Source organism: Anopheles coluzzii, chromosome 2 (genome assembly GCF_943734685.1).
Source record: "Anopheles coluzzii chromosome 2, AcolN3, whole genome shotgun sequence".
In the NCBI taxonomy this organism is placed as follows: domain Eukaryota; kingdom Metazoa; phylum Arthropoda; class Insecta; order Diptera; family Culicidae; genus Anopheles; species Anopheles coluzzii.
In genome coordinates, this window is record NC_064670.1 from 2,148,053 (window position 1) to 2,173,684 (window position 25,632).

A 25,632-nucleotide genomic window follows, 5' to 3' on the forward strand; every position below is an offset into this window, starting at 1 on the left:
CTAATTCCTGCATTCAAAAATCTGGTTCATTCTACCAGTAACCAGTTTTCGATCACCAACCACCAGCTCAGTGTCTCACTCATTCAACATTTTATTCATTCCAATATCTGCAAACGAAACAGGAACGAAATCTTCACACAACCACTCACACACACGCACACACACACGCCCGCTCGCGCACGTACATTGCGCATCGTGAGCGTCTTAAAGGTGACGAATTCCGTCACACTATGAACCGGATGTAGACGGATGAATGACACCTGAAGGTACAAACGTTTCTTCTTCACAATTCGCGCATGCATTCTTCTTCTGAGCAGCACGGAGCAGCAACCGTTGCGTTCGTTTGTTCGAAATTCAGCAGATTTTCATCGACAGACTTTGCAAGAATTTCCGCAAAGCTTTATTAATTATCTTCCTAAACGATCCACCATCTTCACCTTGACGCATTAACGCGGATATGCAAAAAAAAAAACACCCGGACGACTCACTAATTAATTAATTACCTTCTGATTGAAATTCGTTGCGATGAGCATTGTTGCGAGAGTGATGCTGTTTTGGTGGCGTTTATCGCTTCGCCGTCTTAGTTCGCGAAGAACTGGTTTTCTTTTTTTTAAGAAATTAGGAACTGGTTCGTGCAACGACTCTGGGTCCACACACACACGCGAGCGCGCGCGATCAGACTAATCTTATGAATGATCACCACACTGTAGAATTGCGAGATTGGAAAGGATAAGCTTTTCTCGTTGATTAACTCAACTACACACACGCACACACACAGATATGCCCCCACAGATACGCCGACGATCTTCAGTCACCGGGGTTAACAGGTGTGTGAGGAGCCTTTGGCTGCAATATGCAGGACGGGAAGGGGGGGATTTTCAACACGGATGTTGTACTATCACGCCACACACTTTTGACCTCATTCACTGTCTTACTTCTTTTTAAAACATCCCTTTCGTCCCAGCGCCTACTAAACTGCAGGATTTGCTGACCAGCAATTTGGCGAAAGATTATCGCGCATCACACACAGATACGGCCCATTATGCCGAGAGAGAGAGAGAGAGAGAGAGATAGAGCGTGGATGCGAATGGAGAGCAGCACGACCCCGCTCGGAGCAGTCGGAGAACCCGGACTTGTGCGCCGACTGTGACGGGAATGTACGAAACCCACGTGACGTCACGTCCCGGGAGATGAAGTCGTCCGATCACCTGGTTGTTTTTGCGCACTCACACATACACACGCACACAAACACACGCGTTAGTCCGTGTTTCAGCGCACACGACCTGTACCCAACGCACGAGCGCGCACAGCTTCCCACACTCGTCGTGCCCTTGTCGACTCTGTGTGCTGGAGGAGAATCGTCGCGATCGGGGGGAGGGATAATACACGATCGTGTGCCGCCGTTTCGGTTTCTTCTCGCGCAAACCGCGACGATTCCCACCTTTTGCGTTTGCGTTGTGACGTCAGCAAATCGATCGATCGTGACGGGATTGGAAGCACCAGCGCAATGCCGCAGCGCAGCCTGGGAACGCAACCGTTTGACGCACTGCTCAGGACGTTCTTCGCCGATCAAGAAGCGCACCTCGGTACACCACTTATCAAGGTGCCTTTTACACCGAAGCACCGATCCGAATTACAATCTGCACTTGAGCGGTACGAGTACAACACTCCACCACATCCGCAATCGATCGTTTCTTCCCTTTTTGGCTGCTCTTGGCTGCTGCCGTGCACTGGTGCACATCACATCAATGATTAGGGCGGGTGGTGGCGTCCGTCTCCAACACAATCAAACACGCACAGATTATACACTCATCCAAGTAAACATCCTCTTTCGGTACACGTGCACTTAGCTTAGGTAGTAGTACGTGCGCTGCGCTGTGCTCGCGCCTCCTCGCACTGCGGGCTAATGAGCAAACCGCAGGTTGTTGATTTTGGCGCGGCACACTAATCCCTACGTCCGCAATTTGCTTTGCGGATGGGTTTACCTTGGTTATAAAATCAAGTGTGCAACACACGGCAACACAACACACACACACACACACACACAGAAACACACCTCACACGTACACGGGTGGTAAAACCGCTAGATCCGGTACGCGTTGTGCGCAATGGAAATGGCCTGATTTCGGCGACCCTTTCCCACCCGAAAAGCGACTCAACAGACAACGACACAACAGAAACAACCAACACAGGCGGACAGGGTCGCGATCGGCGTGACTCGGGGCGGCTTGTCTTGTTGAACGTCACGTAGGAGAAGGGAGGAGGCAGTGGCGAGCGCACACTTTTTTAAAACTCGCGATCGCGATCCTCCACACGCACGCACACGACCAGTTCGTCTTGAGCGGTGGGCTACAACTGTTTTCCATTCATTTGACGTAGCAAAATTTTAATTCCGATTTCTCGCCCCGAGCCCTGTGTAGCGCAATCGTCGTCGTCGTCGTCGTCCCCCCTCCACCATCCCAAACATGCCCCAATCGCTCCAACCGCAGCGGTACTACAGTCAGCAAGAGCCGGATGAGCGCGATTCGTAGCGAAGAAAGGGGGATGCGTTTTTCAGGGTAGCAGAGAGGGAGGGGAGCGAGAAAGGGAGAGCGATGTGAGAGTAGGGAGTGGGAGTAGAGGTGCAAAAAAGTCTCTCTTTTCTCTTGCCCGAGGACCGTGAGGACGCGAACGCACGATGGACGCGTCGTGGTGTGTGTGTGTGTGTCACGTCAACGAACGCCGCGAACGACGTATATCTTAGGACCAAAAGCTGGATAAATGAAGTGGAATTAGCTTTTCGGATGACATGCTGAGGTCAAACCGCGAAAGCTTCAAATGCTTGATCAGAACGAACAACACCGGTAACACATGGGACAACGCGACCATCACCATCAACCAGATCTAACGCTTCTCCCCATGCAAGGGGTCAGTCGCGTTCGCGCTCCCCTGTGTGCGTATGGGTGTGTGAATCAGCAACCCCCAATCGGTTTGGAGAGTGTGTCCCCACCGCGTTTACTCGCGTCACCGAAACAGCGAGAGAGCGAGAGAAGAAATATCGAGCAGAGCAGAGAGAAAGACGTGCCCACGAATGTCCGCGTCCGGCACAACGCCAGAGCCAGGGCAGCGGCAAGAATGAATTCGTCCATCATCGCAAAAACAACAACGACGCGATAGGGAAGAAGCCTGTTGCGGATCTTCTCCGGTCTCTCCACACTGCGACCACGACGACGCACGCGCGATTCACCTTCGCAGGTTGTTGTTGTGGATTTATTTTGCGCGATGCGAAAGATAGCACCCTCCCGGACCCGTCTCACTCACTGGAAAGGGGAAAGAACAGGTACAGCCCCCCCCATCACTGTGATATGCCGAGCGGGGGTTGTTGATGAGGCTCACTCTCGGACCCTGAGATGATGGAAGATCGATCGAGGACAACGCAACCGGGGGGAGGGCGTTAGGGGTTGCTGCTTTCGAGCCTCCAAAGTTTCACAGACACCTCACAGTAGAATTACTCAGCGAATGAGAGTGTCAGAGAGAGAGAGAGAGAGAGAGAGAGAGAGAGAGAGAGAGAGAGAGAGAGAGAGAGAGAGCGAGAGAGATACCCGACAACGTTGAACTTGCTACCTTGATCACCGTTAAACTGATGCAAATCTTGTCGGAATTCATTCTTCCATCGCCCCTCCTGGTCTCATGGGAACAACGTCTTGCCATTGTTTCACTCATCCCCCGGCACTCCCTCGCTTCACACTCCCTGCTTCATCCCGGCACCACCGGCTCAATGAACGATGCAACGAAGAATTCAAATCGTCTTCATCGAATCATCATCGCATCGAGGAGGCATTGATGGAAGGTGCGAGCGAGAGCGAGATCAACCGGATCAACTCAGAATCCGCATCAAAGGCTCGCTGTTTTGTGCAGTAAGCTGAATTCAAAATCCTCCAAAATAGATCCAATTCTCAACTGCCCCCACACTGTCTTCCGAAAGGGACCTTTCGCCTGGTCGCCCCTCTACCGGATCTCGAGCATCCCCCAAGTAGCTTCTTCTTTACCTCACACGCGCCAAGGTAACTCCTTATGAAGCCTCAACCGTTCAACCGTTACGTTTATTTGCGTTATTGTGTGCTTGCATGTGTGTCTGTGTGTGTGTGTGTCTCAAGATCCAACATCCGGCTGACTACTACTTGACGGGCGCCCCCCCTTCGGCTCACAAAAACAATTTCCCACTCCCAGGTTTGCCATCTCCCTTTTAGGCCCCTTTCTCTTTCGTTCATCCGAACGCGCACCGTGGAGGAGTTCGAGATTTGTTTCGATTTCCGATTGGCCACGCGGCAGCGGCGGCGGCTGAAAAGAAATAACACCACCAACACCGCAGCAGACTGAAGCGTCGTTGCGGCCGTTGGTGGTACAACCAACCAAGCAAGCAGACGAAATGTTTTCTCCCGGACCTTGGTACGGTCCGGCCGTGCGCCAGCTGCTGTTGGCCGTGCGGGCTTTTCCGCGAGCAAAAGGGAAGTGAGGGAAGGAAAACGCTTTCTCTTTCTCTGTGGCGATCATCCACCGCAGCTGCCACACTTCCACCCTTCAGCCGGTGCACCCAGGCAGCGAAGATTGAGTTAATAAGGGAACACACCCCACAACTCGATCGTTCTCTCTTTCTCTCTCCTATGTTTTGTCCCTCTGTTTTGGTGTAGGTGTGTATGTGTGTTGCTTCGTTACGTTGCTTTGTACACGGTGAAGTACAAAGCGCACTTGCGAACATCTTCGTGAGAAGAACGACCGACGCCGGACAGCAGATCCGGAATCCGGGATTGCGGGGATACCTTGTTGCGATGGCATTAATTGCATAAGTAAATAAAAGTGTACCGAAACACTCTCAGCGGTAGTGTTTCTTCATTTTCTTTACGGTGGCGTACCTTGTAGTTGGTCCTATCCCGGATATTCGGCGGTTGGCACTCGCCGAGACGATCTCTAGACGAGGGAGCATTCAACCAATGACCTGTATTGCGCGAGACGAACCAAACTGCTCTATATGATCTCCAGACGCAATTAAGCTTTGAAGCTTCAACTTTGTACGGAGCTAAGCTGCAATACTTTAATGCTTTTTAGCTGTACCTCTGGTCAGTGGCAGTTACCCAATATCTCGTGCACCTCGATGTCGTACACCATATCCCGTGTGGTCATGGTGTCTATCTCTTATCAGTATCAGTGCATTATCTCCCATCACTCCCAGGGTGTGTTCTTTCGCATGTTAGCCAAATTGCTTTCGATGTTTGTCCAATTTGCAGCCCTATCTATCCGGATCTTAACTGGTAGCGAAGAGGCAGAAGAGGTAGCTGCCGTACAGTAGTACAAATCACAACCCCTGAATACCCGGATTTGTGACGTTTTGCCACCAAACCACTACTGCACTGGCACTGTTCCGTCAGTAGAGCAGCGTGCCATCCGAGGAGTAGAGTGGAGTGGGGGGGAATGAGCCATACACTCATAATTTCACATCCGGATTGCCATCCCTCGATCGATGCCGGAGGTGACCGGAAGATGGCAGCAGTTCACCAGGCAACTCTCCCTTCGCGGCATCGCTTTATCGGCGCTTTTGACTTTGAATGCTTTCTGCCATCGCGCTGCGACGACCATGCGCGACAACCGCCGCGTGAGTGAAAGTACCACCCTCGGTCGGAACCCCATACTCCTTCGGGCCCGCGGGAAAGAGGACCAATGATATGGGGTATGTTGGGGGATTCCAGCGTTCCAGCCACACTCGATATCCGGCTCTATTTTTCTTCCCTTTTTGGAGTGTCTCTCAAGGCGTGGCGGAGGCGGTTGTTGTTTTGTTTGGACAAATAGATCCTCGCATCCGCAACCGGAAGTGCGGAAGAGCGATACGAGCGAAAGCCTGTAAGCTGGAAGCAGGCAAAGATCTTCCCAATCACTCGCCACAGTCTAATCAAACTGTTGCGTGTTATAGTGTTTTGGGGTTTCCAGCGTCTGCCGGATTCCCCGGACTGACTGGCCCCGGACGTGATCAAACTAAATGCAATGGGAATGGCACTTTGAGGTCTTCAACGGCATAAAGACAGGTCACGTTTTTCCTCCCGCGCGCGTGCAGCCGATCGTTCGTTTGGTGGTCTGGTATTACGTCCCAAAATGCGACGAACTTTCTCTCGCCCGCCTCGAGTGTCTTCGAGTGGTACCGTACGGATTGCGCATTCGAGTGCATCCGAAGTCGGGGTGAGGGCGGTTGGAACATTCCCGTAACGAAAATGGTAACCCCGAACGTGATATTAGCTCGATTTGCTCATTACTAAGACGAACCTCATGGCGAGGCATCTCGGGTTTGTAGTGACTTAAATCCAGCGAATCGCTTTGTTAGCGTTTTGGGGGAATATTCATAGAAGAGGACAACTCCAGATTCCCTTTTAAAGTACAAACTCTAGTCCTCTGTCTTGTGAGCCTACATCACACAAGAGGCAAGCCACAGCTTAATTACTTAGGATCCAAAGCTCACTCACTCACTCAGGTTCGCGAGCGTATCCGGAATCCAATATCCGGGTTTCCACTCATCTATCCCGTCTAACACACCACCAAAACTCCGCGAAGACAATGCAATGGTATTACTACCACTACTACTACTACTAGTACTAATACTGCTACTACCCTTTCGGCACAAAGCGTGGTCGGTGGTTATTTTCGTTCGCAACATTCACGGGTAGTTCCCACAGATACAAATAAAAACTGCAGCGCAGCGCACATGGATTGGCGAACGTTTTGGAGGCCAAAGCATGAGCAGAGGGTTGGGTCTGGTACGCGTAACGCATTTTTAGCCGAGCTGTAGTTATCTAACCATACTTTACAGCAGCACTATTTACGGCTTTAAATGTAACCGACAAAAAAGCTCTCCGCAGAGCTACCTGCTATTGATTTCAAACAATTTCCGGACAAAGAATTGTTTTGCGAAGAAGCGAGAAGTGTGTTGTGGGACTTGAAGCTTGAAGCGCCAGTGGACTATTTAACTCCACGTGTGGGAAGAGAACGCAACTCCAGAGTGCCAGGGGGATTTCCCATACGTTGACCTGATCGTGCAATTCCCCCCGTAGTTTCCCCGTTCGGTTCTGCTAATACTAATCTAAACGCTGAACCGCTCGACTAATCCCATCGCAGAATCTCGCACCGATGTTCGGGTGTTTGGCATGCGTCAGACGCACAGTTTTGGGGCCAAACCAAAAAAAAACCAATCCCAGCGTCCGAAACACGCCGTCAAATGCCGTCAATGAACGCGAATGCTACGTGCCCATGTATTGGTGGCCGTCCGTTCGTCGACTAGTAGCGCCAGGGCTACGGTGCGCGATCGATGTTTGCTAATGTTGGTTAGTTTATTGCACAAATTCCAACCCGGATGTGCCCGAACGACTTAAACTAACGGCGTCGGCGGCGTCAGCGTCGAGCGGTGACGGTAGTTTGCTGGTTGGCTGTGTTTGGCTAAGTCGTCGCTGGATGACTGACTCCAACAATTATCCATTTAGCGTTCACAGCCTTTCCCGCTTCTTCCTCGTGGCGGCGGCTGCGATCGATCTGTCTCCGTTTCGCTCGCCCAATCATCCCCCCCACCACCCTGTCCACCCGTCCAGCCCCTTGTCGATATTTTGTCGGTTCAGACAGACTGGTCCAGCACCCTTCCTCTTCTTCTTCTTCTTCATCTCCGACGATATTCGATTTCCATCTTCTTTCAGCTTTTTGCATACATTTGGAGTCTCGATCTTTCTATCGTGCGGTCGGGGGTACCACCGAGCGAGTCCGCTCTAGTAGTGGATTTGGTTCTTCCTATTTGCTGTTTTGTGTGTTCTGAGGCAAGTGACACCACTACGACACCGCACCGACATCACCGAAAACGATCGTGGATTGCGCGTGGATCATCTCGCAGCTTCATACTGCTTGCACATAGAACAAATAACAATAAGAAGGTGTTCTCCTTCGCACTTCTGGTACTGTTTTAATCCTATACACGGTTCCCGCTTGACCTACATTCCACTCCGTTGCCTAGTAGCCCAGCCGTTGCCTCTGTGATCTTATTTGCTGTGCTGACGGCTGGTAGCAGCAAGGCAGGAACGAGAAATGCATTTCTAGAACAAGCGCAAGAATGTGCGGGTGGCGGCTAAAGGCTGGGCCGATAGCACACAGGGAACAACCTTGGGCTAACCGGTGAGAACTGGCTCCTGTTTTCGTTCCTTCTCCTGCCCGTCCGTCCGTCGACTCTCACACGATCTAGCGATCGCGCAAGCTACAAAACATGCTAAGGTGTATGACACTTTCAGCATAACGTTCTAAATTTAGCCCAATGACGACACCACCACACCACCGTCTGTTGCCACCACTCACGGTGAAGAAAACACGATCATCAATGGGTTTGCCGCACCGTTGCCTTGCTCGGGAGAAGGTCCACTCGTCCCACCAACAGGTCTTTGCACAAAGCAACACACATCGGTAAACGGGTCCGACCAGTCCCGGCCAGCCCACAGCGAGACAGTGACGGAAGAGGCTTCCGAGGGGGTCGCCTGTTAAAAATAATAATCTACTGTCGAGGTTGTTTTATTCTTTGCTTTGACCATGACTGACATGAATTTTCGTACTGATAAAAGATCCTGCTGCCTGTCTCTGCTTGCTCCACAGCACACTCCAGCCATAGCCCACGGCCCACAAGGCAACGGAAGTCGCAAGCAAAACCAAAGTTGCCAAAACAGCGCCCACAGTTCAAAGAACTGTTCAACTGCAACATGATGATGAGTAGCGGGCACGATCCCATAATGACGCAAATCATTCTTCAAGGCTGGTATAGTTCAGCTAGCGGAGAGTAATGAAGAAAAAAGCTCGAAAAAGCAGAGAGAAAATCAAAAAGAAGTATCATACGATTAATACCAAAATTCTGAACGTCCAAAAGTGACCGCGAAGAAGCGTTCCCTTTATCAGCATCTTGCCTGATAAGTGGGAAGTGGGGAAGAGGGGCGAAATGTGGCGGTAGTGATAATTGCAACCGGCAATTCAAACAATTACCCACATGGCAATAGTGGACTGATTGGCCTGGGGAGGGGGGGGGGGAGTGGGGGGCAATTTTAAGGTGGCAGTGGCAGTGAGCCCTCATCAACCCATCATCTGGTTATTGGACAGAGCCGTTCACACTTCCCGCCCTCCCCCGTGACAGATTTGATCGATCGTGCTGTTTTGCCAATGAGATCCCGGTCCGGAAATGGCGGAAGTAGCCGATAGCTTATCAAGCGCCGGGATAAGACCTAATAACCGGGTGCAATTGACTGTTGCCTGGGGAAAGCCCTTCATGGTGAAACATTGGCAACTGGTTTTGTTTTATCTGTCCACAGGTCCCGTTGGCACACAGAATATGGCGCGCGCGCACGCTGGTATTGGGCGCACGTATCCACCGTACCAACGGTTTCGATCCGGTTTTCGATTGATCGATAGCACAGAATATGTAATGCAATCTCATCGTAGCGAACCCACCGTCTGACCCCATGTGCTGATCCAGCGGGCAAACCTCTGAAAACCGGCACTGGCCCGGCTCTCTGTGCAACTATCGCGCGTACATACTTTCATCGAAGCTGTGCTGACAACCGCCACCACCACCATCGCCACTCAGGCTACTCGTGAGCTGTTGGGGTGGGGGGTGTGTGAAGGTGAAGCTGGGCGCTTATGTGCTGCTAACTGCGTAAAACAATGTGACGAAAACGAGTTTCGCGTGCGTTCCCAAACCCCCCCCCCCCCCCCGCCTTTCCGGCTGGTTCTAAGCGGCGGAGAGTTACAGCCCAAACAACACCCGAACACACTTACCTGTATTTGGCCGATTAGATCACCGTTGCCACTGGAGATGAGGGAGCCGCTCAGCACACTGCCTACTGCTACCTGGCACCCGGAAGCTTCATCCAGCACCTGAAAGGTGACAAACTGCTGCTGCTGCTGCTGCTGGTGTTGATATTGTTGCTCATCGGCGGAGTGTAGCACTTCCTGTAGCTGAACTCCAAAAATCGCGCTCAACTTTTCCCGTATGCTTGGCAGGTAGGCGAGACTTTTCCTTCGCACACGCACCGTTACTGGGCAGGAGCGGGGCGGAGGTAACAATAACACATCACCACCACCTGGGGGCGGCGGTCGTTGATACGCGGCGGCGACGGTGGCTGACGACGTTGACGACGACGATGGGGACGAGGACGACTGCTGACCGGGTTGCCTTAATTCCATCGTACGCACACCATTGCATGGCGCAGAGCAGCGGATTTGGCAATGTTAAAATCGGTTCCACCCGACGGAGAGACGGTCGCGATTAGTACCACACCACCACCGGAGCACAACAGCACAACTAGACCCAACAACTAGACCACAAACAACAACGAAAACGTACACACAAGTGCGTGCGTACACACGCACTACTCGGCGGGCAATGGATTAAACACTTTGCTTCATTTCAATTGCACGTGCCAGACACCCGTGTAACACGATGGACGAATCGACGCAGCTCGATTGATTTCGATCCCGAGTGAATTCGTGCGTGCGGATTGATTTTCGCGATGCGACAGACTTTGCATTCCATCAACAAAACACAAACGCGCACCGCCTTCCCACAGTGGGCGTTTCGGTCAGGACACGACGAATGACATGTGGGAAATCAATGTTGATGAAATTGAGAGATCTCTCGCTCGACATATTACAAAAAACAAGATGAACTTACATTCATTTGAGCACAATTTTGCTTCTCTTCATGCATAATAATAGAAAGTCCCGAAAGTCGGTTTGCCCAGCAAAGGAAAGCTTGTTTCCAAATGACAGAGAAATGTATTGCAATCATCATCAAGGTGCATTGATTAACACTTTCAAAATGAGACTTTGCAAAGTTCCTTCCTTGAATGTTGTGTTTAAAAAAAAGTAAATAAATGAGTTTTCATCAAATTCTTTAAATTAAACCACCATTATCGAAAAAACAAAATAAACGATGAGAAACAACATGACAGCGTTCGCACCTTCGCACGTCAAATGAACCAACTGTCAAAGTGCCCCGTCGCGATACAACCTGCCCTCTATTTATACACCTTGATTACTTCCCATCAAATATTGTGCGAGCAGGCAAGGTTTTTGCTCCAAGCCAGGTGAAAAGCAAATCGTGCATATTTCGTGACGAATCCTGCAGACTGTGCAGCCGCAAGTGTTTCCGTGCGCTGACGAGCACGCTCAGCATCGAAAGCCGTTTAACGCGAACCGCGTTCAGCACGGCACACGCGTTCGTACCTAGCCATCTGCCATTCGGATTTCGCAGTTTCCCATTGCTGCCCGTCGGTGCCGAGAGCGCGAGCGAGAGCGAGAGAGTGAGCGAAGGGAGCGCGAAAATTGTGACAGTGTGAAAGAGTGCGCGCTAGGCAGTGCAAGCGAGAGTGTGAGTCAGGGCCGCACACACAGCACACAGCACGTTTTGTTCAACTCCCAGAAGTTTTGCCTCACCGTACGAAAATGGCGTCGATAGATTCCCAGTCGAAAAACCGTATGCAGGGTTTTAAAAACAAAGGAAAGGACCAGGATGTAAGTATGTGCCCCGGTAGTGGGTTAAGCGGGTGGGGGAGGTAGTGGGACGGGTTCCAAACCACGGGGTGGCAGTGTGCAGGTTGAAAATGGTGAAAATAATTATCTCTCGGCTCTCCGTTCTTCCGCCCTCCCCCGCTCCCGCCTACTGTGTGTCAGTGAATTACGTTTCCGTTTCTGATCGAGAGCGCGACACACACGAGGTTGCGCGCTTGGAAAGATGATCTTTCCGCCGGAAGAATTGTTTCCGACGCCGATACCGGAGGATTGCCAATTTTGTGCTTGAAAGGCCGACATGATAGGCCGACGGCGGACGATAAGGCCGAGAATGTTCTGCAGTTCGTTCCTCCTCGATTGATCCACTCGCTGCCACACCGCCGCGACGCTTCCGTCCCCGCTGATTTCCTTTGTACTGAAACGTCAATCCGCTACAGCGACGAGAGAGTGTGCGGAGGAGAGCAATGTGGGGTTCCTTCTTTTGTGTGGCGAAAGGTACGGCGGACATGGATGTGTGCACGACTGCCTCTCCCGACGGCGGTGGCGGCGGCGGCCCCGTGGCGATGATGAATCGGCTCGGTCGCGTAATCATAAATGTGCCAGCGAGCGCGACGTGTGTGTTGCGCCGTGAATTATTTGATGGTGTGGTGGGCCGGCCACTGCTATTCTGGGTTGTGGGAGGGAGGGGGCGGGAAGGTGGCGATGGAGGTAGTGCCGCCGGACGTATGCTATGCGTGTATGTTTATTTTTACGATTGTGTTGGATGGTAGTTGCGTCGAACCTCTCTGCTGCTGCGATGCGATTTTCTAAAGCTGCGCCCCGAGGTCATCCTGGGATATGGATGGTTGGATGGATGGTGGTCGGCTGTTGCCATGATGTGCCATAGTTATTTGGAACATTGTTGACCTTTTGGCGGGGAAACAACACCTGCCCAATCGTAGCATCCATTGGTAGACAGGGGTTTGTTTTTTTCTATCAGTGGGCACCTACCAGTTGTAGCAAGGATAGCAATAACACCTGGAACCAGTGGTGATGGATGCAAACAACAGTACTAACCTAGCAACAATAACTCCGCAGGAAATGCGTCGGCGACGAACGGAGGTTACGGTGGAGCTGCGCAAAAACAAACGCGAAGAGACGATCCTCAAGCGACGCAACGTTCCTCAGACCACAGAATCGACCGACGAGGAGGACTACACACTACAGTCGAACCTGAAGAAGCTGGTCGAGAAGGCCGGCAACAGCAGTGACAAAGAGGGCCAGCTGGCGGCGGTGCAGGCCGCCCGTCGCCTGTTGTCGTCGGACCGCAATCCTCCGATTAACAATCTCATCGACAGCGGCATTCTCCCGATCTTAGTCAATTGTCTCGAGCAGGACGACAACCAGGTGCTGCAGTTCGAGGCGGCCTGGGCGCTCACCAACATCGCATCCGGCACGGCCGCACAGACGAACCAGGTGGTGCGGGCCGGGGCCGTCCCGCTGTTCCTGCGCCTGCTCAACTCGCCGGCCCCGAACGTGTGCGAGCAGGCGGTGTGGGCCCTGGGCAACATCATCGGCGACGGGCCGAGCCTGCGCGACTACGTGATTAAGCTGGGCGTGGTGCAGCCGCTGCTGTCCTTCATTCAGCCGGAAATTCCGATCCCCTTCCTGCGCAACGTCACCTGGGTGATCGTGAACCTGTGCCGCAACAAGGATCCGCCGCCACCGGCCGCCACGATTCTCGAGATTCTGCCGGCACTGAACATGCTGATCCATCACACGGACATCAACATCCTGGTCGACACGGTGTGGGCGCTGAGCTATCTGACCGACGGGGGCAACGAGCAGATACAGCTCGTGATCGACAGCGGCGTGGTGCCGAAGCTGATCCCGCTGCTGTCGCACGTCGAGGTTAAGGTACAGACGGCCGCGCTTCGTGCCGTCGGTAACATCGTCACCGGCTCGGACGATCAGACACAGGTAACAAAATGGTGGAGTGATAGTGGTGGGCTGGAATGGTCACACTCACAACACGATAACTTATATTGAACGTATCCGTCTCCCTGTCCTTAGGTCGTGCTGAACTGTGACGCACTGTCGCACTTCCCCAAACTGCTGACGCACAGTAAGGACAAGATCCGCAAGGAGGCAGTATGGTTCCTGTCGAACATAACGGCCGGAAATCAATCGCAGGTGCAGGCCGTCATCGATGCCGGTCTGCTGCCGAAGGTGATCGAAAATCTGAAGCACGGCGACTTCCATACGCAGAAGGAGGCAGCCTGGGCGATCAGCAACCTGACGATCAGCGGCAACCGTGAACAGGTGGCGCAGCTGATCAACGACGGTGCCGTGCCGCCGTTCTGCGATCTGCTAATGTGCCAGGACTGTCAAGTGATCAATGTATGTGTACCCTGGAACGAAATGAGTCATTTAATCTTTGAACATATTAATTAATGCGTGCACGTTGGTGTGTGTACATGTTTGCAGGTTGTATTGGATGGTATTAACAACATGCTGAAACTGGCCGGCCCACATGCAGAGCACGTTGCGAATCTGATCGAGGAATGCGACGGTGTGTCCAAGATTGAAGTTTTGCAGAATCACGAAAATGTCGAAATTTATAAGCTCGCGTATGACATCATTGAGCAGTTCTTTTCGGACGATGTAAGTAGCGAATGAGGACGCTCTTTTGTGAGTGAAAATGTAATTCAATCTTGTGGGTATGGTTTGGCGTCCGTTTACAGGTTGACGAAGCAGTCCTGGAAGACCTTAGACCGGCAGCTGACGAGAACGCGTTCCAGTTCAACCAGAATCCGAACATTCCCCGCGACGGGTTCAACTTCTAAGCTACGGAACAGAATCACGAACGAATGGGAATGGGATTCTGCAATCGCACATCAGATTCACGAATACTACAAGACACGGATACTTTAGCGAACGTCAGCAACCAATTATGGTGGTGTTTGTTTCGCTCGCCGCGGGCAAGAGACACACCACCAGTACGTCACAGCAGACTCCGAATACGAACACACAACTTTTAGGACTTGCTTTTGCACGACTGCAGCATCGCTGAGAAGAAAGAGAGGAGCATTTATATGGTAAATTTTAATCTGCTCGGCTATCTCCCAACAACAGCAGAAATAGCAAAACAGCAGCAGCATCAAAGAAATTCTTTGTTAGGGACAAATGAGCGAGGATCGTCCTGTTCTTGTAATCACTTTTTTTGACAATATCATCTCCGCCAGCAAATGATTTTGGTGGAAACATCGTAGGGATTGTACAATGCTCTGCATAAACAAGCCTGTGTTCTAGTGCGGTCGGAACGGCAGCCCGATATTGGGCTGATCATCATCAACGATGTTAACTTCCATTTGTGTTTTCTACGAAAAGGTAACTCCACTCGTAACAAAGAGCGTGTTTTAGGGTAATGTAGCTCGAGATAATAATGATGATGATGATGGGTCACCGCAAAAGAGGATGATTTATGATTTAGGACCAAAACCCGTAGTTTTGTTGACGTATTTAGTTAATTTCCTACCGCGAAGTATATTGAACATCCCATCATCAAAATGTCCGGTTAGCAGGATATGCCTAACCTTCAGCTTGTGCGTTACTGGTTACAAGCCAACCAGAAGATAGATAGTGTACTTGTATAGAGAACTTTTGTTTTGGACTAATTTCACGTTAAAATTCATTGTTAACTCCCAGAGAGAACTATCTGCTGCATAAGCAATGAATGTGAACTTCATTGTAAACAAACAAACACACACACATACACTTTTGGTGGTGTGGTTCGGCTAACAGAAAACCCTGGAACTCTGCAACCGACATAAATATCGATATTTATTGGAATTCAAGGACTGATGACTTATTCGTACGTATCCTCTAACCCGACGACCACTGACCGATCCACATTGTGTGACAGCATTAGAGTCGCAGCGGCCGGGCATTATTCACCGATGCCGCTAGCGCTAAAGCATGGTAGCAGGACGAATGCGAAGAGATAGAATGTATCACAAAACCAGAAGCAATGTCAATGTATCTTTCTAATATATTTACTAAGAATCCGGAAGTTAGCACAGAAAGAGAGAGAGAGCTAGGGAGTGGTGAGGTTGGAAGGGAGTCAGATCATTAAACAATTTTCCAGCACGAGATCATACGACGCTGTGTCATAGGAGGCAACCGTATATGGGTATCGGGCAAAGGCATCTAGAGACAGGAACCGTCGTCTATCTGTCGGTTTGGTTAGTTGAGGTCTATGTGTGACACCTGATCGTCATGATGCGAAAAATGGCCTCTCTTAGCGGGAACGTATATTCGATTCTATTTAAAAAAAGGGGGACACACTCCGTGCACAACCACCTGTTCAGTTTTACCCGCAAAAAATGAGGACATTATAGAGGAATGAAGCTATAGGAGCAAATCCTGGGGATAAAAAGGTACAACAACACTAAACAAAAAAGGCAGGACAACATCAACACAACAACACCACGCAAACACGCAAACCAAAACTAAACGCTACATGAACACCCAATGCTACAAGATGTGCGCATTGGGATGCATCTATGTGCAAGATACCTAAAATGGCCCACGATAGCAATCGTTGTGATTCTTTGTGGAAGGCGCGGCCACTTATCAGAGGCTTTCCAGACCGCTGTAAATAGATCCCTTGACGCAAGAACAATACAAAACAAAACAAAACAAAGCAAAGCAAACGAGAACTATCTCCTCCTTCCTATCTGTTTTTGGAGTCGAAAGCAATGTTCGGCCGGAAGTGTGGTGTAGTAGCTGTTGAATTTTAATATGAACTACTTTTTCGTTTTCACCTCTTTTATGTGTGTTATTAATTGCCGGGAGAGGGGAAATGTGAACCGAACTCTCTGTCCTAGGACACTGTGTGCGGTACAACAACCCTCCCCGTCCGTTTGCGTATGTATATGTACATTGCCACACAGACTGCTCGCAGCCGGCGGACAGTTTGTGCGTCAGTTATAGGTGTAAAAACAGGGCACAGTGGGGCGCAAATGTAATGAATGCTGGCATTTTTTTAAATATAAAATAATCGCGGCGTGTACGTACACCCGTGCGTGTTGTCACCCGCTGAAAGGCCGTTGGTCGAACAGGAGAAGGATCACCATCATTATCATGATCGTGTGGTGTGCGATCGGGATCGGGCTGTGTGAGGGAAACCATGTGAATTAATTAAGCGCATTGTGTGTAAAGGAGAGTGAGAGAAATAGGAAACTTTTAGAAAATCACTTCACCAACCACCCGCAAAGGGCAAAAGGGCAACGCGAAAGCGAAAGTAGAGCTATTAGAGACATGATATGGAGCACTATCAAAGTGAGGCTTCCGTTGTTTTGTGATCACGAGAACACTTTCTGCTACTAGAAGTGTCGTTGTTGTGAGGAGAAGTAGGAGGAGGAGGAGTAGGGTGTGAGAGAATGAGGAACTTGCTGCTACTCATCGAAAACCTTTTAAGCAACTTTTGTGCCCGATGAGTAGAAGCGACAAAACGCAAGGGGCATCGATGGGGGAAAAATGCGGTGCGTATTGTTGCCTTTGCGCTCGCATTAGTAGACATATTGATATTTTTGTAACATAGTATCTTTTTCTTTTTAATTGACGTCGTTTCTGCGGCGCTGCCACATGCCACACGCTCGCAGGCCACCACCACACCACCCCTCCCTGATAGGAGCGGCGGTTTTGGGTGCGGCAGCAGATATAGTAGAGCGCAATGCGCTGGGGGTCCGCGCGATTGCAACACGTGTAAAAGTAATTTATTTTCTACGACTTACTAGAAAAAACTAAACGGAACGATATATAGAGCTTTTTGGGGGACGCGTGGAAGAGCGGGCGAGAGTTTTGCATGCACACTTAAAGGGTACTGTGCACCTCCGCCCTCTTCCCCTTCCCAAACGTAGGACAGAAGGAGCAAGAGAGAGAGAGAAAAAGAGAGGCAAAGAGAATACCATTTAACACAACGCGCGCTGTAAAATACGTTGCCGAAACGAAGCAGCGGTTCAGAAAGTCTGATTTGAGGTAAATCCTACCTACTACCTACTACGCGGATACGGGAGCCATATAGGAAAGCGGTTCCCTTTGCGCGGGAGCATGATGTGCCCGCGTTTCCTCACTCTCTGTCAATCCTCTTTGCATTGAGAGGAGATGACGATGACGATGATGATGATGCACTTTCGGGATCGCGTCGAAAGTGCATTGTTGGCGATCGGTGTTGCACCGTGTGCAGAGCGCGCCGCATTCAGTTTAAGCTTTAACAAAAGAAGAAGAGGAGGAAGAAATAAGGGTGAAGATGCAGTGGAGATCAGCCTACGGCCAAGGCATAAAAAAATACGCCAGTGATGAATTCGGGGACAGGGCTCGTCGGAAGCGTGCACTCTCGGCACCCCGCGTAGGACACTGGATCTGGCATTTGTGGTCTTGTTTTTTTTTGTATTGCCAGTCCACCGAGGAAGCACACCGAGAGACGTTGTTGCCGTGTCCGGGGAGCCAGCCGCCCTATGTACATGATGATGATGTTTTACAACAAATATTTGCCTCTTGCCAAACCGCGTGTTTAGATGGAGGAGGAAGGGCTCTCTAGACGAGAAAAGAGGGCTTACTATATGGAGGCGCGCACATTACGTTGTTTTTTTGTTTCTCTCCTCCTTCCTTTAAGCAAACTGTGCGCAACCTCCCCTGTACCTGCCAAATTTGGAAGTTGGTAATGAGAGGGGGGAGGGGAGGAGTTGCGGGTTGCTGTCTCTACTACAACAAAGATGATGGTGCACCGGGGAACCGGAATTAGGGATTACGGAACGTACGAACTCCTTCCCTTTTATTGTCCAGCGCGCAGGGATTCAAATCTGTAAAAATTCTTTATATATACACACATAAGAGCCACACAAAAAAACTACACAAAAAGAGAGGTAGAGAGAGAGAGGGGGGGAGAAGGACAAACATGTACCATTTATTCCAGGAGGAAGAAATTGTGGGGGGGCTGAGAATTGGGATGTAAAGAGATGTCGGATATCGAAAAACAAAAATTGTGTAAATCCAATACGGTAAAAAAAAAGCAAAAGCAGGAAACACTCGCACTCGAGACAAACGGACATTACAGCTGAAAGCAACAGATTATTTTTTATCTCTATCAACGAACCAGAAAAGGGACTCGAAATAATAGTATTTCACAGGACGTTAACATCATCTGCAACCACACACACAGAGCGAGAGAGACACGGAGGGAAAAGCAGGAAAACTCCATAGCGAAAAGTGTAAGCTTAAACATTTGTTTCATTTCTGTGTCCTTGGTGAGGTATGAAAAGAATAACAGAATTGACTTGATACAAATCATTAACATTGGGTGTTTACTTTCTGTTCTGAGTTGTTTCCGTGATCCAATCGTGGGTGAGTCTAGTGTTGGTCTAGTGGTACAGTTGTCAACTCGTACGACTTACCAACATGCCTGTCATGGGTTCAATCCGTGCCCCCGTCCGACTGACTATCCTGTTATGTGTAATCATTGAAAGCCACGTCCACTAATAGTGGTAGGCAGCAGCAGCAGGCCTTGACCGACATAAGAAGAATAATCGTAGGTAAGTGTGGAAAGGAAACGCGCAATGATTATCCGAAAAGTTTTGTTGAAAAGTGTTCAAACGTTCTAGAAGATATGAAGTTCAAGTGAAGCACTTTGATCTGTTTTGATCATTTGGCCAATCCAATGCATTCCAAAATATTATACCGCGGCCACCAACAGTAATTTTGGTTTGCCTCAGTTCAGTACTGATTTACTAAAGTCTGCTTTTTTCAGCATTTATACGCCACGTGTTCCATTTAGTCAAATCTCGGTGGATTGCATATTGATGTGCCACGTGCGATTACCACTCTATTACCTACAATTTGTCGTGTTATATCCAAAGTTTTCAGTTAATTGTATACAAACAGTTTTTTTTTACTTTTGTGTCAACAATTCTTTAAAACATTATGTACATTTTCAACTTATGGTACAAGTGTTATATAGTTCCAAATTTCTTCCAAAAAATAATACTTTAACGGAAAATTTAAACTGCTGCAAGCTGGGCAAAACAGCTACATGCTGCCCATGCAGCAAAAGCAAGAAACGCGTTCACAAACGCACACCAGTCGCTCAGCAGAAACGCAGAGGCGCAGAACGCGTGGAGGCGCTCACGGAAGTGAGTTCTGCATCCGCTCGTTTGACAGATGCTCTTTTTCAACCCGCTCTTGCTCGCAAGACGACGTAGCGCCGTGTAAATCTCGCGATTTTCCGATAAATTTGGGACCCGCTGATCTGTGGATCGATCCCGAAACCGCAACCATGGCCGACCAAGCACCGGAGGATGGAACCAAGAAGAAGCGTACCTTCCGTAAATTCACGTACCGCGGCGTGGACCTGGACCAGCTGCTGGACATGAAGCAGGAGGCGCTGGTGGAGCTGATGCACAGCCGGGCCAAGCGGCGCTTCAAGCGCGGACAGCGCAGGAAGCCGCAGGCCCTCATCAAGAAGCTGCGCCTGGCCAAGAAGAACACGCCCCCGAACGAGAAGCCGGCCTGCGTGAAGACGCATCTGCGTAACATGATCATCGTGCCGGAGATGGTCGGCTCCACCGTCGGTGTGTACAACGGCAAGACGTTCAACCAGACGGAAATCCGGCCGGACATGATCGGCCACTATCTGGGCGAGTTCTCGATGACCTACAAGCCGGTCAAGCACGGTCGCCCCGGTATCGGTGCTACCCACAGCTCCCGTTTTATTCCACTGAAGTGAAGTGCGAGTGTGGTGGTGTGGTGTTTATTTTCCGTCGGAAAAGAGTGATGAAAATACAAGCCCGATTGTAAACAAATCTCTTCCACGCGCTCTTGCTTTCTTTTTGTGGTGCAGCTACATATTTGGTCACACAACAGCACACAGGGCGCAGTGGGTGGTGGTGGTGTCCGTGCTCGGAAAGTAATGCGAAACAACTAACTCTAGCAGCAGCAGAATCGACAACATTCGTGCTGTTCCGTTTCAGCCTCCTGCAGCAACTTCCGGTTGGTGGTTTTGCGCTGCGGAGCCCACGGGATGCGACCCTCCGGGGCGATCTGGTTCAGCTGGATGGCCGCACGGGCCGGCGCACTGCAGGCACTGCAGCGGATCGATTTGGTCCATCCCGTCAGCGGTGACACGGTGGCATTGGAAGAAAGGTTTCCACCACTCACCGATGGTTTGGCGGACGACGCTCGACGATAGCCGGAGGAAGCGTCCGAGGGAGTAGTCTTTGGACGGATGGGGTAGATGTTTTCACGCCGAAGAAAGCTGGGAGAGGAACATTGTTGTAAATATCGCATCAATATGGCAATAGCATGTAATGGGGGCATTGCTTACTTAGGTCGGGTGTAGGTCCAGATGTTATCCAGCCGCTTCTTGCTCATGATCGCCCCGAGGCGCTGCAGTAGGCGAATGTTTTCCTGCTCGATCTTCTCCTTGCGTTCCAGTTCCTTCTGCTGCTTCTTCAGCTTCTGGGCGATGTGGATTCGCTCCGGCGGGGGATGAAAATCGATGGCCGGCATGGCTGTTACCACCTTGATCCGGTGGTTAATGTAGCGCTGCATCTGCCACGGACGGATCAGCAGCTTTTCCTTCTTGGTTAGCATTTGCGAAACGGCTATTTAGGACGGTGGAAAATTCAAGACTAAGGTTCTGCGTAAACAAACCCCCGCGGGGACACGTTGGTTTCCATGGAACCCCCAATCAACTGTGTCGATATGGCAACGGCAATGCGGTCAGGGCCGTTGGTTGCGGGGAACGAAAGAAAAGCTTCGGGGGTAACATTGGAAACTCATGGTCAATGGTGCTGCTTCTCCTCTATCCAGCGGTATGTTTCGTTGATTTTTTTGAAAATCACATTTTGAATGTAGGGGTGGAAAATAGTTCCGGCCCAGGAACAGTGCGTACCAGTTTTTGCAAACGATTTATTTTCGCCGAAGACTTGCTTTGACGTTTATCAGCCTTTCTGCGCCGGCTTGACGTTTTCCGAGAAAACACATGATTTTGATTCAAAACAGCAAAGAACAAATAAAAGTTAGTACACAGTCTACACCACCGATGGCTTTGCTGTGTTGCCGTGCAATCCTGCGATTCTCGTCCCGCAGTTACCACTATTACCGAATAAAGGATCTTTCAACGGACAACTGCAAACCGGGCAATAAAGTGAACGTTAAAGTACGGGGAAGAGAAAATCGACCGAATGGACCAACAACCAACCGCATCGGGGAGGTTGTGCAACAAGAGCCGGCGCGCTAAGACTGTTTCTTCTGCTTTTAGGGATGGGTCAAATCGATCCGGAACATGAAGGGCAATCTTTTCGTGGACATAAACGACGGTTCGGGTCCGCAAAACTTCCAGCTCGTGATCAACAAGGAGAAAGCCATCGACACCGCGTACGGCTGTTCGGTCAATGCGTGCGGAGTCCTCGTAGCCTCGCCAAAGAACCAGCTTGAGCTGCACGTGGACACCCTGACCGAGGTGGGCAAATGTCCCCTAACCGAGGGCTACCCATTCTACCCGAAAAAATCGTACCCGCCCGAGTACATCCGCAATCATCTCCATTTGCGCTCCCGCGTAAACTCCATGGCATCGACGTTCCGGGTGCGGCACGAGGCAACGCGCGCGTTCAACGAGTACCTGCAGCGGGGGGGCTTTGTCCAGATTCACACGCCCGTGCTAACGTCAAATGACTGCGAAGGTGCCGGCGAAGCGTTCCTGGTGAAGCCGCTGAACGAACAGCTGCTCAAAGGCATGGCGAAGGAAAACGTTCCCCTCGAAAACGCCTACTTCGATAGAGCCACCTTCCTGACGGTTTCCGGCCAGCTGCACCTGGAAGCGATGGCGCACGGCTTGGACAAGGTGTACACGTTCGGGCCAACGTTCCGGGCGGAGAACTGCAAGTCCAACATTCACCTGTCCGAGTTCTACATGCTTGAGCTGGAGGAAGCGTTCATGGGCACGCTGGACGAACTAACGCACCGGGTGGAAGATATGTTGAAAAGCGTCACCAAGAGTGTAATTGGCCGGAGTGCGGCAGACCTAAGCGTGGTGAGAAAATCGAACAGCCAGGACGGTGGTGGCCAGCTCGAGGACTGCTTCCGATGGATCGATAAACCATTCCCGCGGCTAACGTACGACGAAGCGATGCACATACTGCAGGCGAACGAGGCGAAACTGAAGTCTCCCGTACGGCGGGAGGAGGGCATTAATAAGGAGCAGGAACTGTTCCTCGTCGAGCACTGCCAGAGTCCGGTGTTTGTGTGTCTCTGGCCGAAGGAAATCAAGTCGTTCTATATGCGAGAAAATGCGCAAAATCCTTCCCTGGTCGACGCGCTCGATCTGCTCGTCCCGCACGTCGGCGAACTGGTGGGCGGCAGTGTGCGTGAGGATAGTTACGATCGTTTGCGGCGCAAGCTGCCGAACGCGGACGTCCTGCAGTGGTACTTGGAGTTGCGCCAATTCGGAAGCGTCACGACGGCCGGCTTCGGGATGGGATTCGAGCGATACCTGGCGTGGCTACTGAACGTTCACAACGTGAAGGATGTGATACCGTTTCCCCGGTGGGCGCACAACTGTGTGATGTAGTGGAGTGGCAAGTGGTAGTCTAGTCTCGGAAGGCTCCCCGGCGTTGTGCGTTGTGAGTTTACAATTTATTTGATGTACGAAATAAATATAGTTCCAGGTGGAGAGGAGTATTCCAATTGATCGTGACGTGTTATTTTGTAAGCGTTCAAATAACTTCTGCCACTCTTAATGTTACATGGGGAGTGGAGGAGGAGCGCAGTGGGATAATACCAGGGTGAATTACTAAAAAAACAAAACTTAAGCTTAAGGTTACCACCCTCTTCGGAATGCACTGCGCGACTTTACCGGCGTGTCGGTAAATAAACGATGCAAAAGAAAACACGTAAAAGGCCTAATGTAATGGGCGCTCATCAGTCAACACACTAACAACAGTCGAATGCTACACCCGGTACACGGTTTGTTCTAGGCAAAGGCGTGGTCATGTGGTCGATGGCCCCCAAAGAGCCCCTCGAACGGAGGTTAAAGCGTAAATATTAATTCAAAGTCCCTTGCTCTAGCCGGTGCCGGATTCGGATCCCCCGTGCAGCGACCCACAGCTCTGGGTACGGCGTTGGCGTGTCTTGGCATTCTACAAACATGATTACAGCAACAGCAGCACTCGTGGAATATCTTTGGCTTCAAAGTGGATCGCGTTTGTCACAGCAGCGAAGCTTTCTTGTTGGGAGGGGAACGGAGCGCTACCCCGCCAAGCCCGATTACTTCTTCTTGTTCTGCACATTGTTCGGCGTGGTCGACTGGAACACCGACGAGGCGGACATCAGATTCTCGATGTACTGGCCGAGCACCTGGTTCTCGGAGCGCAGCTTGAGATTCTCCTCCTTCACGCTGTCCACCCGCTGGGACAGGTCGTCCAGCGTGTTCTGCAGCTCGAGCACCTGGGCGATGAGACGGGCCTTCTCCTCCTGCTCGTCCGCGTCGGGGCTTTCGTTTTCCAGGAACTGCTGCGGGCTGGAGTTGCCGTTCGTGTACGAGCTGGCAATCGAGTCGAGCGATCGCCCATTGCACATGTACTTGGAGCTTTCGTCATCGTTGATGATGACTGCGCATCGGGAAGGAAATGGGAGAAAACAAATGATTTGCCTTGGTGTTGGGGATGGATGGTTTCTGGTCCATTACCTTCTAAATCGTCATCCGCCAGCGGAATGTCGTCCTGCGATTTGAGTGACATGGCAAGATCAATGGTGGAAAAATTGCTTCGAAACGCTGGAAAACTGGAGAACCACGGACGGGAAAGAATTTTCTTCGATCCTTTCTAATACCAAAACAAAACGAAGCTAGTGGAAAAGTGGACGTAGCGCAGGTTGGATGATAATGTTCCACTGACAGCTATCGACCGTACGGCGGATTTGACAGCTTTCGTGGAATTGCTTTTTGAACAAAAAAGGGAAATTAAACATTTTACAAACTTTTATGTGGTGTGGTTGTTTTTTCAAGCTTTTATAATAATATAATTAATTTGAACGCTTACGAGACAATCAACACACATATATTACTCCCGCACGAAACGAATCTTTCCCAAGTTCCCCTTTTCGCTTGCGTAGGACGGGCACTGACAGGCAGTGTGGCCAGATTATTTTGGCGGTTTTCGGTAGGCGCATCAAAATTTTATCGGTAGTTTTCGGTAGGTTAAAACTCAAAACTTAACTGAGTTAAAAAAAATTAAAAGCGAAAGAAGTGTTAAGTGGGATGGGGTGGGGGGGGGGGGTGGGGGGGCTAATGCGCAAAATGAAAGTTCCATCTCACGAGAATATGCATCCTTTATCTAAGATATGGATTAGATTTGGTTCAGCGGCTACACAAATGAAGGTCTTTCTGAAGTGTCGATGTGAAAATTGTACTGGGAATTCTAAGCCAAAGAAGAACTAAGATGCACATTATTTTTCTCAGTGGTGGCAAGTTCTTTTTCTCGTGGCTCTACCCGACCGCTTAGGGCCGTAGCACTGCTTCATTTGATACAACTTCATCGTACGTGCCTTCATTTGATTTTCGCTGGATTATTTAGATTGATATGATTCTTTGGCTGAGTTTTATAGTTCAATGATTAAAAAAATGAAATCCTAGATATATATTGTAAAAGTTTGGAAAATGTATATACGTGTAAACGCTACTTGATGTCACGGTACGTGTATATTAGCATTAGGTTATTTTTGACAGCTGCCATTAGAACAGAATAAAAAGCGAACGAATCAGGACGCAAAATCGAAGTGACTACAATTTAATCGATTTTACATCTCAGAAGTGGGATAGTGAGCCCAAAATGTCCGTAGATGACCAGAGAGTGACTAAGGATGAGATGCTGTGCGCACTCCAGTCGGCCGAAATAACCGTGCCATGTACGGCAACACTGATGCAGATCCGTGCTCTCTATAAGGAAGCGTACCCTAGCTCGCAACAAAATGGTTTCCAACATACTCAAATCCCATATGATGGTATACTTGAGTCTGATAAGCTTAGACATTGGATTGCGCCAGATGCTG

The 25,632-nt window shown here is 50.2% G+C and overlaps 6 protein-coding genes across 10 annotated transcripts in view; 3 read left to right on the forward strand and 3 right to left on the reverse strand.

The window, feature by feature from the left end:
* LOC120949767 (endoribonuclease ZC3H12A) overlaps nt 1-10,725 on the reverse strand; it is a 16,751-nt gene extending 6,026 nt beyond the window's left edge. Inside the window, exons 1-2 of one of the 4 annotated variants that reach the window (XM_049605107.1) lie at nt 9,814-9,905; nt 504-704 (exon numbers count right to left, since the gene is read on the reverse strand). In XM_049605107.1, coding sequence (XP_049461064.1) covers nt 504-533 — 30 coding nt within the window. In that variant the 5' untranslated portion in view covers nt 534-704; nt 9,814-9,905. Of the gene's footprint in view, nt 1-503; nt 4,813-9,813 lie in introns of those variants that run through there. The other 3 variants (XM_040367264.2, XM_040367262.2, XM_040367263.2) reach the window with 3 other exon arrangements.
* A 332-nt stretch (nt 10,726-11,057) lies between these two features.
* LOC120961738 (importin subunit alpha-3) lies at nt 11,058-18,883 on the forward strand. 2 transcript variants are annotated; one of them, XM_040385743.2, is made up of 5 exons: nt 11,058-11,550; nt 12,625-13,506; nt 13,600-13,926; nt 14,014-14,190; nt 14,271-18,883. In XM_040385743.2, the coding sequence occupies exons 1-5, from the start codon at nt 11,482-11,484 to the stop codon at nt 14,370-14,372; spliced, it is 1,557 nt and encodes a 518-aa protein (XP_040241677.1). In that variant the 5' UTR covers nt 11,058-11,481; the 3' UTR covers nt 14,373-18,883. The 2 variants fall into 2 exon arrangements, with proteins under 2 accessions (XP_040241677.1, XP_040241678.1); XM_040385744.2 differs by lacking the exon at nt 11,058-11,550 and adding an exon at nt 11,712-12,042.
* Nucleotides 18,884-19,738: 855 nt separating this feature from the next.
* On the forward strand, nt 19,739-20,387 carry LOC120949279 (40S ribosomal protein S15). The gene has a single exon (XM_040366486.2). The coding sequence runs from the start codon at nt 19,862-19,864 to the stop codon at nt 20,309-20,311; it is 450 nt and encodes a 149-aa protein (XP_040222420.1). The 5' UTR covers nt 19,739-19,861; the 3' UTR covers nt 20,312-20,387.
* Nucleotides 20,214-21,348, reverse strand: LOC120949280 (uncharacterized). The gene is made up of 2 exons (XM_040366487.2): nt 20,909-21,348; nt 20,214-20,839 (listed from the first exon to the last, which is right to left on the reverse strand). Exons 1-2 carry the CDS (start codon nt 21,175-21,177, stop codon nt 20,512-20,514), a joined length of 597 nt encoding a protein of 198 aa, XP_040222421.2. The 5' UTR covers nt 21,178-21,348; the 3' UTR covers nt 20,214-20,511.
* Nucleotides 21,349-21,486: 138 nt separating this feature from the next.
* LOC120949278 (probable asparagine--tRNA ligase, mitochondrial) lies at nt 21,487-23,276 on the forward strand. Its single transcript, XM_040366485.2, has 2 exons — nt 21,487-21,745; nt 21,848-23,276. Exons 1-2 carry the CDS (start codon nt 21,569-21,571, stop codon nt 23,153-23,155), a joined length of 1,485 nt encoding a protein of 494 aa, XP_040222419.2. The 5' UTR covers nt 21,487-21,568; the 3' UTR covers nt 23,156-23,276.
* Nucleotides 23,199-24,470, reverse strand: LOC120949281 (short coiled-coil protein homolog). The gene is made up of 2 exons (XM_040366488.2): nt 24,272-24,470; nt 23,199-24,194 (listed from the first exon to the last, which is right to left on the reverse strand). The coding sequence occupies exons 1-2, from the start codon at nt 24,321-24,323 to the stop codon at nt 23,851-23,853; spliced, it is 396 nt and encodes a 131-aa protein (XP_040222422.1). The 5' UTR covers nt 24,324-24,470; the 3' UTR covers nt 23,199-23,850.
* Between the last annotated feature and the right edge of the window lie 1,162 nt (nt 24,471-25,632).

Bases quoted from the DNA above. Each gene is read 5' to 3' on its own strand.
- LOC120961738 (XM_040385743.2), top strand. From the start codon at position 11,482: ATGGCGTCGATAGATTCCCAGTCGAAAAACCGTATGCAGGGTTTTAAA. The intron at 11,551-12,624 runs GTAAGTATGTGC...ATAACTCCGCAG, and splicing joins ACAAAGGAAAGGACCAGGAT to GAAATGCGTCGGCGACGAAC. The intron at 13,927-14,013 runs GTATGTGTACCC...ACATGTTTGCAG, and splicing joins AGGACTGTCAAGTGATCAAT to GTTGTATTGGATGGTATTAA.
- LOC120949279 (XM_040366486.2), top strand. From the start codon at position 19,862: ATGGCCGACCAAGCACCGGAGGATGGAACCAAGAAGAAGCGTACCTTC.
- LOC120949280 (XM_040366487.2), bottom strand. From the start codon at position 21,177: ATGCTAACCAAGAAGGAAAAGCTGCTGATCCGTCCGTGGCAGATGCAG. The intron at 20,840-20,908 runs GTAAGCAATGCC...TTCCTCTCCCAG, and splicing joins TGGACCTACACCCGACCTAA to CTTTCTTCGGCGTGAAAACA.
- LOC120949278 (XM_040366485.2), top strand. From the start codon at position 21,569: ATGATTTTGATTCAAAACAGCAAAGAACAAATAAAAGTTAGTACACAG. The intron at 21,746-21,847 runs GTACGGGGAAGA...TTCTGCTTTTAG, and splicing joins GCAATAAAGTGAACGTTAAA to GGATGGGTCAAATCGATCCG.
- LOC120949281 (XM_040366488.2), bottom strand. From the start codon at position 24,323: ATGTCACTCAAATCGCAGGACGACATTCCGCTGGCGGATGACGATTTA. The intron at 24,195-24,271 runs GTAATGGACCAG...CCCGATGCGCAG, and splicing joins GGCGGATGACGATTTAGAAG to TCATCATCAACGATGACGAA.